The sequence below is a fragment of the Nothobranchius furzeri genome, chromosome 16 (assembly GCF_043380555.1).
Source record: "Nothobranchius furzeri strain GRZ-AD chromosome 16, NfurGRZ-RIMD1, whole genome shotgun sequence".
Classification (NCBI taxonomy): domain Eukaryota; kingdom Metazoa; phylum Chordata; class Actinopteri; order Cyprinodontiformes; family Nothobranchiidae; genus Nothobranchius; species Nothobranchius furzeri.
Window position 1 is genome coordinate 57,609,366 of NC_091756.1, and position 14,475 is coordinate 57,623,840.

Sequence of the window (14,475 nt, forward strand, 5' to 3'; positions counted from 1 at the left end):
GGGTTCCTTATATAGGAAACATTTTTTCTGATTGGCTTAATGAACTGACCTGAATTGGAGTTTTTATTATGTGAGGTGCCTTGAGATGACTCTTGTCGTGATTTGGCGCTATATAAATAAACTTGAATTGAATTGAAGTGAATATGCAATTTTGAACCTTTTAATTTGGAAACAAACTTATTTCTGCATTAACACTGAATGTGGAATAACCAAATTACACACGAGCAACCCAATTTTAAATAAAACGCATCAGTGGTATTCATTACTTGTGGTATATTCAGCATTTTTAAAATCTATTCAGGATTTATGTTTTCTTGTTGTTTATTCAGTTTTCTTATTTTTATTCTCCTTTTTTTCTCCTGTAATACGTGTCATCGCTGCTGTGACGTCTAGCTTTCCCCACTGAGGAACAATAAAGGGATTTTCTATTCTATTCATCTATCTGCAGCCTTTCCACTTCCTGTTTACTGTAGGTTAAATCTTTTCTCACGGGCCAACAACAAAATAAAAATATCATTTTATCTTAAATGAAAATGCAACATCTCACCTGTTAACTTTCATGTTTTGGAGCAGAAAAAGAGCATAAAACCATCATATTTAAAGCTCAGTTTGCTCCACTGGTTTACTGTGATGCTCACCTGTTCCAGCCAGATACCTGCATCATGGGGTTGATCTGAGCTGAGGAGGAGACTCCTGTTGTTTTGTTCATCTTCATCATAATAATGACAACATTAGATGACAACAGGTGCTCACATAGGTTTGTGCTGCTGAACATGTCTGAGCAGCTTGACCACGTTGTTGTGTGTCAAGGAGGAAAAATAAAAACTACAGCAGCCACAGAGTTAAGCTGATTTGAGCGTGTTGCTGCTCGCTGGAGTTTTATCAGCTCTGTCTGGAAGTTAGTTGGAAAACTTTCATTACTGAGCGGTTAAAATCTCCGTTTCTGGGCTTCAACGTCGGCAAATAGCTGAGTAAACTGGCGCTGAGTGAGAGGCGTGTTTAGTTTGTCCGAGACAGCGGAGCTGCAGACACCGCAGCAGACGCTGGAAAAAACCCAAAAGAGGGGGCACTTCAGCTCCGCGCTAATGCCGCAAAGCATCATGGGAGTTGTAGTCTTTGCTGTAAAGTCGGCCAGCAGGTCAGTTTTAATATATTTTTGATATTTATCTCATGGGCCACATAAAAATGCTCCGCGGGCCGCATTTGGCCCGCGTGCCTTGTGTCTGGCACATGTGGACTATATCTTCAAATAAAAGCGCTAATATTTAGGATGATCTAACCGTTTATTTAGCAATCTTGATTAAAACACAGATTTTACAGATACTTAATCTTCCAACTTATTTATGGATTCAAACCTCCTCAGAGGTAAAACTAGGAAGTGGGAAAGAGCTTCATACGATGAGGAAAAATGAGCAGGAAATGACGGAAATAATCGTGAATCTAAATGTTTGGTTTTAAATTAGGAAAAAGTTGCAAAATGTAACAAACATCTGTGTGTGTGTGTGTTTTTGTATGTTTTAATCGTGCTCTCTTTCTCGCTGTGAGAAGGAAGAAAAAACAACCTTCAGAAAACTCTCCTCTCCTCGCTCCTCACAGCTGCTTCTCCCTGCTTTCAGGTTGCTTCCTTTGAGCCTTCTGCGCCATCTTTCAGCCTCTCCATCATGGAAATCTCTCTGCGTTCTCACACTGTCTCTTTGTCTGTCTCTGCACATCATTTCCCGATTCTCCTTTCTTCTCTCCCCATCACTTTCAATCTCCTCCCTCTCCTTTTCCCAGACCAATTTCATCCCCTTCTCTCCATCTTTTCCCCGACACCGAGTCAGAGGTGTTAATCACACACACAGGCTCTCTGCACTGGGGCACCAGAGCCTCCTGCAGCCCTGCTCAGACTTCATGACAGGGTTGGCGTGCTATTAGTCAGTCTGCTCACACACACACACACACACACACACACACACACACACACACACACACACACACACACACACACACACACACACACACACACACACACACACACACACACACACACACACACACACACACACACACACACACACACACACACACACACACACACACACACACACACACACACACACACACACACACACACACACCGAGTTGTCAGTCGGGCCGAGCGTGCAGCTAACAGAGTGTGCCTTTCCTGTCAGCCTGGACCACCGGGCAGAACCGTGAACAGCCGGTCCTGGTGGCAGAGTGTTTGGAGTTTAAACCAAGTTTTCATTATCTTTACTGTCGCAGCGATCATTTTTATGCCTGATTAATTTTTGTCTGTGCTGTTTTAAGATGAAACTGACTTAAATGAAGTAAAATCTGAAATAAGCCTGACGTTATACACTTGGGAACACATGTGGTCGGATCAACGCCACAAACACTCTATTTCATTCTCTTTCATTTAAAAGATAGATAAGCAGGGCTGCAGCTATCGAATATTTTAGTATTCATATATTCTATCTATCGATTAATCAAATATTATTTTTTACGACGTTTCAAGTGAAACCAGGCTGTGGTCTGTTGCTAAACATATCAAAATAAAACAACTAAATTATAAAAAGGCTCAATAATAAGTATTAAATTGGTTGGCCTCCTTCCCATTTGATATTAATGATTAATAATTTTTTTGGAAAAAAAAATAATGTGGCCTACATTTCAATAACCTTTAAGGTTTGCAGTAATATCACTCACCGTAGCCAAAATGACATAATTAAATATATCCACACATGATCAGTAGAATAGGGCTTGGGAGTGTGTCGTCATCACTGATGAGGCCGCCCTGTTGGCGGCCTCCAAGTCCTTATTTGTTACTACTGACAATTGCACGCTCGTTCTTGTGGCTTCATTTAATCTATTATTCATTTGATCAGTTATATTATGCAACCATGGTAAATCGTGGCTGTGTTGTGGGGTGCAACACGTGCTCACCAGGGGAATAAGGGTGGAAAACGAGATCACTTTTCACTGTTTTCCTGTTGGAGGCGTAACCACGGAGACCAAGTATCTAACATAGCAAAGTCTCTTCGGCTCGCCTGGATTGCAGCAGTAAGGTGACCAAACATCACCTTCCAGAGTATTCTGTATTCTGGCAAGTTACAGATGGTGTACGTTTCTTTTTCTATACATCGTTTCTTTTCTTCAACTGCGACAAACACTCAACACTCACATAGGCTACACACACACACACACACCGGTAGGCTAATGCGGAGCAATAACACACAAAAAATTAAGTCCTGCAGCCCCTAGTGTGGAGCACACTCGTAGCAACAACCAAACTTCAGGTAGCAGCTGAGAGTCTGCTCCATAGCGCTGCAGACATCCACAAATAAACATGGAGGGGATTTCGCAAGTCAAGTCAAGTCAGGTTGTTGGATATTGAATTTCCTCCAATTGAAGAAAAGACAGTTTACTTCAGATTTAATACATTTTATTAAGGACAATCGTGTTTCTAGTTTTAAATATCAGTGTAATTTACTTTTTAATATTTATGTTGAATCTCTAGTATTAAAAGGTGTGCTTCTCTCGTTTAATCAACGCATTTGCAGTGATAGAAATAAATGCTTTGTAAGTCATACTCTGGAGAAAAAATTATACAAGTTTACCATTTCCAGGAACTAGACATGAGCCACATCACAGCTGAGCTTCAGAGGGTAGTATTTAGAGTCTTAATTCCTGATATTTGGACTTCTCACCTCTGACGGGATAACACCAATGCAACGCTACCACTGACTGTTATCTCTGCAACGCTGATCTTTTATCTCCACAAATACCACAAGCCTGGAGGAGTTCTGCTGTGTGGTGAAATTGCTAATGCTAACGGTTAGCTTCTACTAGTCAAGATGCTCTCTGCTCTTTTCTGGATACTAAACCAGAAACAGATCCGTCCTGAGTCAAGTTGGGTGAGTCCATGAATGTTAAGTGACAGTGTGAAGTAGATATGTCAGCATGGACGTAATTTTCACTTTAGAAGTGTGTGTGTGTGTGTGTGTGTGTGTGTGGGGGGGGGGGGGGGGGTATCTTTACAGTATGCTCTAATGGGAAACAGGCTTCAAAACAAACGGTTGTTTTCCGCTTGGTCCGAGAGCTCAACCAGTGTCAATTTAATATAGCGTAATATTGTTTTTGGGTGGTAAAAAGTGCAGGGGTCAAAACTTGACTTTGGAAAAAGTGGGGGGGGGGGGACATGTCCCCCCCACCCCCACCCCCCCACCCCCACCCCCCCAAAAAATTATGTCCATGTATGTCAGGCTTTTCAAATCCTAGAGTTCACCGTTTATTTTCTGTCAGAAGCTAATGCAGCAGATAGTGACTATTTTCATTTTCAGCCTGGATTAAAAACTAAGAGTGGCCAATTATATTCAGAAATAATAATTACAAAATGGTTTTTTCGTGAACCACACCTTTAATGTATTATGTTAAAGCTACACTTTATTCCCTGTCAGCATCTTAAAATGTTTAATTTATGCAGTTGATTTTAGAAAACCGTCTGAGAGTTGGTTTAATGAAGCGATGTTTTAATTATTACTCAGATGTGCATGAATTTGAACGGGAAACAGGCAAAATGTTTTTATTGTGATTATTAACATAGAGAGGAACAAGCTGCTGCTGCAGAGGGATGAAGGAGCCATGTGTGGCCCCAGAGCCCATGGGCCCGTGCATCCTGATCTGGTCACATAGTGTTACTAATAATGTTAAAATCTGCAAATGTCATTATTAAAACAAAAGAAGGATCTCTAACTAGTGAACTACCTTTAAATGATTTGAAATTCCATCCATTGCCGAACCAAAAGTATGTTGTAAAATATTTTGTTTGCATTCTTGATGCTACAAAAAGTCTTAAATTCTCACAAATATTACTTGAATTTCTTGGATTGTTTAATTAATTGCAACTAATAAAGATCATCTTCATTACCATTCAAATTTACATCTTTGGTTTGATGCGTGGCTGATTAGAGGGATGTACACAAACGTGTCTGTGTAATCAGAATGAATAACAACCAAATCAGCAAGTAGCACAAAGACAGACTTACATTTACAAAAAAAAAAGGAGCTGTCTGCAGAGACATATTCTCAGGTCCAAATGTATGCACGTACCTCTGCATGCTTCGAGCTGGCCTGTGAGAACTTTACGGATCTCTGACACCCACATATTTTTCACATCCATGGAGGGAGCCTGGGGAAGAACACACACATACATGCAGACAGACACACAAGCAGAAATCAGGCACACCAGCAACCAGAAGCTTGGAAATACTAATATAGGAGAGAGACTGGTGTGGAGGTTATCTGGTGCAACACTGCCATCTGGTGGTCGGTGGAGGAAAAGTCATGTTACCTCTAAGAAACATTCTGGATTACCTGGTCTTCACTTTATTTAAATTTGGAGCATGAATCAGATGGTTGGAAGTCTTTGGTAACAAACAGAATGTGTTCTGGTATAAAGGTTTGATGAAATCGTCATCACATGTTTAACACATTATTTATACACGGTGGTTAAACTTTAAACTAAATATCCTTTTGAAACGTTGTGATGAACCTGGATTAGAACCAGATTGTTTTTTATTACCTCTACTCACAAATAAACTTGATCAAACTTTAAACAATGAGGAGGAAAGCCCTCCGTTTACCAAAACATACCTGGATTATGTAAACCTCCTCTCGGCCGTTGTACCACACTTCAAATTTTTTGCTGTCACCTTTGACGTTCTCTGTGATTCCCACAGAACTCATCTGGGTAGGAGGACAAAGAAACTGGGATGATGATTCTGCAATCAGAAACCAGAAACAGTACCTCCACCTACAGAGAGACCCGTGAACTCATAAAAACAGTGTTTGGAACACGTCTTGCTTTTACTTTTAGTATTATTTACTCAGATTATATCATAAATTTATGTTTATGTGCTTAGCAGACGCATTTACCCAAAGCGACTTACAATTTATTTATTTTATTTTTTTTAACCTATAGGGCATGTTGTGATCTGTGGGGGAAACCGGAGTACCCGGAGAAAACCCACGCATGCATGGGGAGAACACGCAACTCCACGCAGAAAGGCGAGTTTTGAACCTGCAACCTTCATGTTGCGAGGCAATAGTGCTAACCACTGCGCCACCATGCAGCCATGCATAAAATTTAGCTTTCAATCGTAATATTAAGCTTCACGTTCAGCCTTTAACCAATAGGGACATCTTCTTGTTTTTCATAGAAAAGCCTGAACTTAGTCTGGATTCAAATGAACAGGACGTGTAGAGTGACATGGATGTGATTAATGCTTTCTTCACACCGATTCCAAGTGATCCCAAACTTTCAGAAGTAATGAGTCTTTAACACTTTGTAATGTTTTAATCACAGAATCAGTGCAGCGTGGTCACAGAATGTGAAAACACTGGTTCATAGCATGGATGTTGACTTCTAACTTGATCTTTATCCTTCAAAATCCTACAGACTTCTGACCGTTACTACTAAAATTCATCTTCTTTTACCTTGTAGAAATGTGTAACATCCAGAAAGGGTCAATTCTGACCTATATATTGGCGTGCACAGTGACCGGTCACCTACAGACATAATTCCACTATCTAGATGGAGTTTCTATTCTATCTTCTAACACCCAGAAGATTCTGCAGTGCTTGTTGACAGTCCATGAAGACAAGATTGTCAAACTTATCTCAGACTGCTGGATTCCACACTCTGAATGAAAAGTGAACTTTTACAACTCACAAGTTAAATAATCATAAATGATCATATGGCTGAATGAACCATATTTGTATGGAAATGTTTGAATAATCTGTGCCTAATTCAATGAAGTTGAAATGAATATTGTTCTGACAATGTTCCATTTATGTCTTATGATCAGTACTGTTTGTCATGGTCTGCGTCTCTATATTGTGTCTTCTGGTTGTAGGTCCTCATATTATCCCTTCAGGTCCGGTGTTTCATTTAGTCATCCTCAGCCTCCTCCAGTCTGTAGCTCTAGCCTTGTCCCCAGCTCAGTGTTTGTGTGTTTGTGTGTTTGTGTGTGTGTTTGTGTTTGTGTGTGTGTGTGTGTGTGTGTGTACGTGTCCTGCCCAGTTGGTGTTTGTGTGTGTGTATGAGTGTATGTGTGTGTATTATGTCCTCCTCCAGATAGTTTGTGTGAGCCTCTCCCTCAGTCTTTAGGTTTAAATATTGTATTTTAGGGTTATCTGCCATTCTCTGTTCTGTTTCCCCATTTAGATTATTATCGTCACCCGCCTTCCCTCCAGCAGCTCACTCCGCACACCTGCTGCCTGTTTTCCTGATTGCCTCTCCCAGTCTATTTAAGCCCTGTCTTGTCTTTGTCTTGTGTCGGTCCATTAATGTTTGTTTGTAATCCTGTCAGTCTCGCTCTCCCTTTTGGGTTATTAGTTTTTTGGTCTTCTTGTGTTCTCTAGAGTTTGTGGATGTTGGCGCCCTGCCTTGGATTTATTTTTTGTTTTTGCTCACCTTATAATAAAGGATTTTTTTTTATTTTTTCAACCATCTGCCTTGTGTCATCCTGGGTTTCTGCATTTTGGGTCCAAGCATCCCCTCAGCGTGACACAGTTTGATTTAACAAGTGAATCATTATCTACACTCATACACAACGTTCATTAGATGCAAATTAAGGTTAAGGCCATCTCACATAAAGTTTAAAGATTCTTTATCCACAGAGCTAGAACAGCTTGTATCTGGAAGGTGTGGTTTTCTGAGGGGTGTTTGGTAAAACATGTCAAATTCTGATTAGCAGAAATGATCAATTCTAGATTATTAAAACTTGAGTGACTGCCCGAGTTACTCAGTTTGGAGTGGAACCCAAAGTGGCCAATTTTGGAACCGACCTCTATTGAAACATCTCTTTGACACACTGTCAAACCTGTTGGCACACTGCCAGCGGACACAGCCGCACGACTCCTTAAGAACCTTCATGCCTGTTGTGACCTGGAGACAACTCGAGACCGGACTGGTCGCGCTGGGGTTAACCTACGGACTTCGGCGCCTTGAGGTCCACCCGACTTCCCGACATTCCAGATCTGAACGGGGGTCTCCGATTAGGGTTCATAGACACAACAGATTGCGTCTGATATCGTTTTAATCAACTCTCTAGTTTATAGCAGACCAAATTCTTTTACACCCGGAATTCACAATCTCTTTCAGATACAAAGGTTCTGATACACATCTACTTTACACCACCTACAATACACATTCCATCACCGCATATACACTCCATCACATATCATTATTCATAGCTTGTCATGTACTATAATTAGTTTAGTAAAATAAAATAAATTGTTTTAATTATATACTTGACTCTGCCTGAATTAGTACGAAGTGTGTTTATGGTCCGTGAACAAGCAAAGAATCCTAAACTCTTCTGGTTAAACATTCAAAGATCAATCAGGTTGATATTTCATATTTATATGGAATCATCCCATCTTATTGTTCATAATTAAATATGCAGTTGTTACGCTATGAAGTGTGATGCTACAAATGATAAAATAAGAGATTTAAAATGTTTCTAAATTTGTGTTATATCGTAGCGATGGGTAACGAATTCGGTACTTTTTAAGGTACCGACTGAATTCCATAGTACCGACCGAGCACCGATTCACGTCATTTCAAACGGTGCCTCATTTGGCTGGACCCATGGAAGTTATTTTACCAAGTTCAAATACATTTAGGTAGCAAGAAACATGAATTTAATAACAAACTGCTAAACTCTTTCCAAAATCTATGTGAAACAACAGAATCAAATAAGAGTTTTAATATATTTTGGGCCTAGTGATGTTGCCGTAGTGTTTTGCCGTTGGCAGGTGAATCATTGACAGGCAAACTGAATGACCATTACAGTCTGAGGAGTCACACCGAGGTCACAAGAAACTAGCATTCACATGAACAAACAGCCAACAGGCAGTAATACAAAATATGATTTCATGTTAAACATTTATATTTGCCTTTTCAAACGCAAACAAAACCCACTTTATTTTTCTATTGAAGTGAAAACAGTGAGTTCCCAAACATAAAAATGTGAACTGAACTAATCTTCCATTGTACCTTAAGCGAGTGTTTAAAGCTGTAGGTTGGAGTCTTCTCGTGTCCCTCTGTGGTTTCCTCTCGTTTCTTGCAGAACAGCAGCATCCTGTCGTACAGGAACAGGTGCCTCTGCATGGGCTTAAACCTCGCCAGGTCTTTCACCTGGGATCAGAACAGGTTAGTCACTTTATGTCTGCCCACCAACTCTGGCATCAGGTTGGAGTTCAAGTCATGACTTTGTTTTATTACTGTTGAAATTAGACATTTATTAGATTATGAGTGCTCCGTTGTCAAAAGAATCCAGGATTTTGCATCATGTAATGAAAAGAATGCTCTTGGAGAGGCATTTGTGCTGCTGCAGTTTGCTCATTTCATGTTGAACTGACTGTCCACGTTTATTTGCTGCTGTGACAAGAAGTGTCTGATTCTCAGAGAGCTAAACTGTGTGCAACATACATTTAGTGTGGAATATTTCTCCACTCATTAGAAAGAAGCTTCTGCAGGACTCATGCTTTTACACAAAAAGAGCCCTCTCAAGGACGAATGATGGCGTCGCACGCTTCCATACCAACGCAGAAGCACAAACCGGGCTTACGTTAACTGTTTTTGCAAATTAACTCTACATTGTGTTACTTTATGAATAAAAAAGATGATGTGGTGATGGTTTATAAAGTAAAACAAGGCTCTCATTGATTTGAAAAGATGTTGTTAATAGGACTTCAGAGTCGCTCTTCATCTGTAACAACAGACTTTAAGCTAGAGCATTAACATTGGTCTCAGTGATTGTTGAGTTGCAAACTTAAAGCTGCTTTCCTGAGTTTTCCTCTTTCAGAAATTATGTATGATTTGTCAGAAATCCGTAAAAGTGATCATCTTATCAAGTACTGTAACATTTTATAAGCAATATGTCTTTTTAATTTATTTTTTGCTAAGCACGCCCCCTGCCCGGCAGAGTTCTGTGCAATAGGAAACTGAGCGCCAACCAGAGCTTTCCAATAGCGTTAGACTACCGCTTAGACGCTACAAATTTAAGGAATACCTCCGCCGATGCAGAGTTGATGAACTTTTCACGGACAAGAAAGTCTCTAAAACATAAATATATGAAAACACAACATGACATGAGAATAATACGTGTAAAACTACGTGTTTTAGCTCCGTTTGTCGGCTACATTTATAAACAGAAACATGAAGTCGCCATCTTAAAAAAAACAGAGGAACAGCGGTTTTGTGTGATACGCTTGTCAGCCACTAGATGGCGCCATCGGATAAGAAAAATACTCCGGAAAGAAGCTTTAACAATTAAAATTTTTGACACCACTCTGCAACAGTCTTCTGACCAAAACCCGCACTTGATAGTTTTGTGGAGCGGGTAGGTGTTCTAGGGGGGACATCCTGGTCTATGGCTGTTAGCTGTAATGCTAGCGGTGAGCATTTTCACATTGTCGATGGTCAATTAAAAGCACAAGAAGAAGAAAAAAGAAGACATTTGCTTTTTCTGGTGGCATCATGCTGAGCCTGGAAGTAAAACATGTCTTTGGAGGCAAGCAAAGAGCTAAAACCACAGATAACATGAGCATGGCCTTTGCCATTTAGAGGGAGCTAAAGGAGGCTACAAAATCACAGACTGATGGTGACCTGGCTTTGTTGCTATTGGACTTTTAAGTAATAGGCTAATATTTTTTGTCCGACAGTGTGATGTGCAAGAAACCTGCACATCTTTCTGAAATAAACATTTTTCTTGTTCTTTGTGTCCCTTTGATTTCAGGAGTGTTTACCTAAAGGCCATCGTTAGATTGTGCTACAAGAACAAAAAGATCAGAAACTGTTCAAACCTGCTAAATTCATGCTCGTCTCTGCACCGTCATGTTGTTAAGTCTGTTGAGTTTCTCAATCTGACGCTAAGATAGAGCGGATGGAAGTCGTGCCAAAATATGGAGCGAAAAACAAGAACAGTGTTGACCTGCCGACTTCACACTTTCCTACAGTCTTATGGACTTGATTAAATAAACCCAAAGGTCTGACTCCTCCATGATTTGGAACTTTGCAGGGAATAAAATGTGACCACCAAACCTTTCACTCACTTCTGATTCCACGTTGTTGTTTTTGTACGTATCACAAGACAACGATGTCGCAGCCCAGTGAAATACAGGCTTAATAATGGAGTGACAGCTGGGCAGAAATGCAGATTTACCTTGCTGTGGACCTTCTTGTGGTCAGTCCATACATTAAAGGACCCCTGCATCAGCAGCTTCCCCAGTTCACTCAGGTTTCCCTGTCAACGTGAGCAAACATGATGATGTCAGATTGGTGCTGGATACTAACTTCCGACCGCAGTGGCAGCCATGTCTGAATAGAATCCTAAACTACTGCATTGGTTAAATGTCATTTAAGCCAGATCTGTGTCTGCATGCTTCAAGAGGAAAATATTAAAATCAGTTCTTCACCTTTTCATCCGAGTTAAATAAATAAAGAGTGCACCGCAAAGATGTCCATTACACCAATAAGGTCACAGCCTAGGAGACCAAACACAAAGGCTGGTACTATTACAGGGAAGGATGGAGCTCTGTGGGTTTTCAGCCACACCCAAGCGCTTGGTGGTTTCTTAGCCAACATGCTCTCAACTTCTGATTACTGTCTGTAGATGACACAACCAGTCAACAAAAATGTTCCTATTTGGATGTAACTCACAGATTCAGATACAAGTCATGTTTGTCTGTGGGTTTAGGCTGCATTTTTGGATGAAGTGGAATAGATTATCACCTCTTAACCAAAGTTTCCTGTTCTATTTTGGCTGCACATTTTAAATGAATAAATACACATATTATAAACACATAACCATGCTCGTCTTCGGTACTTGACGTAACGTTACGTTATCGGCCATATTACCTTACCTGCCATTTTTTATAGCAAAGTTTTATGCTAGTTATTATATTTTATTCTACTTTATTCTACTCTATTCTATTTTTTAATTATATTATTCATGTCATATGTAGCAAGTTAGTACCGAAGCAAGTTCCTAGTTTGTGAATCGTTTGTTCACTAACAATGGCAATAAACCTTTTCTGATTCTGATTCTGATTCTGATATTGGTGATTCAATTATTTGTCTGGGTTTCTATTTTCAGGAAACAGCAGGCACCACTCTAAACCAGCAGGTGGCAGGCAAAAACGTTTTTAGTGAGCATGAATTCATTTATTTCTTTTTTTTACAAGACCAAAATTGTTTTCACCATTTTAGAATCACTTGGTGCGAACCATAAACATGATTCTGGGCCTAATTAGGTTTTTATAAAATCACATACATTATAGGTTGTATAAAATATGATTGAAAACATGAACAGGTGCTGCTGCTATAAAAGCTGGTGTAACAGAGATAAAAATGTGAATTTCACCAAAAGTGATGTGATTGTTTGTTTTTGAAGCCGCCTACTGGTGGTTAGGTGCAACTGCATGCAACGGGTCCTTCAGTCGCACTCACGGCCCCTCCCACCAAAGCAGTACTGTGAAGCCACTCTGCACTTAACTTCTGTTTAAGTCATTTTAACATTTAGTTAATATATCAATAGGACCTGTTACAGATATACAAGTGTTGTTAGAGTGTATTTTGAAAAAAGCTAGCTGTGTTTGCATTAAATTAATAACTTTATAGGTGAGATTCATTCTGGTTAGCATGCTTTTAGTAATGCTTGGTTTTTCTTTTTGCCCTGAACAGACAGTATGCAGTTGCAACGCACACACACACACTGATAAACTATTGTGTGCTTGTTTTTATATCAGGTAGGTTCAGATGTGTTTGGTAAAAATACGATTTGTAAATGTTTTACTGTTTCAACTGCATGTAAGAAAAAAAAGCAGTAATGAAAGCTGGTGGAGGCCGTTGCAGCGCACACACTGATAAACTATTGTGCGCTTGTTTTTATATCAGATCCTGCCAGTAAAAAGCTTTGAAGAGCAGTCCTGTGTCTGTGGCCTGACTGTATATGTGCGGCGATTTGAGGCAACAAAAAGAAAAACTCAGTTACCCTGGACAGACAAGAAGAGACGGTTACACTGAGAAGAGCTGCTCACTTCGTGGTTTTTACAAACCTCTGACCCCAGCTGACATGTTTGGCTACTTTTTTTGTGCAAAAATCCCCTTTTTCCAAGTAATTCCTGAATGAATCCATCCAAACACATTTCTATGCTTCAGGACGCTGCGGCATTGACAATGAAGTTGATTCTGATCCATTCATCCATCCATCATGTTTGCTGGATTTGCTTTTTATTCATTGTCACTGGGAGCTCTCTGCCAATGGGCTGAACACAATTGTCATGTTCTGTGTCCCTTTCTTCCCCAGCTCCTCCAGTTCCCACTCCAGGTTCTCCTTTTGTGTTCTCTTAGCGTCCTCATGTGTCCTTTGTCTCCATCTCTGTTGTGTGTCTTAAGTTGTAGCTCCAGCCTCTTGGTCCCCAGTTCATTGTATGTGTGTATGAGTTTGTGTGTGTCAGTGTGTGTATGTGTGAGTCCTTCCCTTAGTCTTCAGTTTTAGTTTTGTGTTTTATATAGTGTCAGGTTTATCTGCCCTCCACTGGTTCTCTTCCCCATTCAGATAATAGTTGTCACCTGCCTTCCCTCCAGCCTCACTCCACACACCTGCTTCCTGTTTCCCTAATTGCTCCTCCCAGCCTATATAAGCCCTGTCTTGCCTCTGTGTTGTGTCGGTCCATTGTGTGTTTTTGTCAGCGTTGTTTGTGCTCCTAGTGAGCTTTCGGTGTCCCGTGTCCCAGGACTTTTGTTCCCAGACTGTGGTGCTCTAAGTGAGCTTTTGGTGTCCTGTGCTCCAGGACTTTTGGATTTTGGCTCGCTGCCTTATGGATTTATTTTGTCTTCATCCTGCCAAATAAATGATTTTTACTTTTACCAACTCCTGCCTCGAGTCATCCTGGGTTTCTGAATTTTGGGTCCAAACCATCCTCCATAACGTGACAACAATGTGTCCTAATCAAAAGTTTATTATTAATTGCGTTATTACTCAAAGGAAATAAGCAAATTGTCACGAAGACTATAGCTTAATCAATACATACAACCATTTAAGGATAGGTTTTATTCATGTTCAGGTCATGTGTGGTAAATGACATAATTCCTAACTTTTCTGGTAGCTGAGTAATCCTAAAGAGTCCTAACTACAGTAGGCTTAATTCACCTCTGCTAACGTCATTTTGCTCTGTTCAAATAACAGAAATAATATTGGCACACGTCTGCAAAGTGTTCAAAATTAAAGACGTGGGGTAAATGTGAGACTGAGGTCCTGTAAATTGTGTGAGGAAACAGAACCCTCATGAACCTTTCAACACTTTGAAAACTCCCTGACAAAACGCTAGTAATAATGTGCTCCCATCAGTCCAGCCCAGTAAGGTACTGGTTTAACATGCATGGATCTGAACTGTGGCAAT

General features: G+C 40.2%; 1 protein-coding gene across 9 annotated transcripts in view; it reads right to left on the bottom strand.

The window, feature by feature from the left end:
- Window positions 1-14,475, bottom strand: part of mcf2l2 (MCF.2 cell line derived transforming sequence-like 2) — a 123,965-nt gene that overhangs the window by 32,316 nt on the left and 77,174 nt on the right. For all 9 annotated transcript variants that reach the window (XM_015962280.3, XM_054749621.2, XM_015962275.3 and 6 more), the window contains exons 22-25: window positions 11,235-11,315; window positions 9,065-9,205; window positions 5,656-5,748; window positions 5,113-5,191 (exon numbers count right to left, since the gene is read on the bottom strand). In XM_015962280.3, the coding sequence (XP_015817766.3) occupies window positions 5,113-5,191; window positions 5,656-5,748; window positions 9,065-9,205; window positions 11,235-11,315 (394 nt within the window). The remainder of the gene's footprint in view (window positions 1-5,112; window positions 5,192-5,655; window positions 5,749-9,064; window positions 9,206-11,234; window positions 11,316-14,475) is intronic.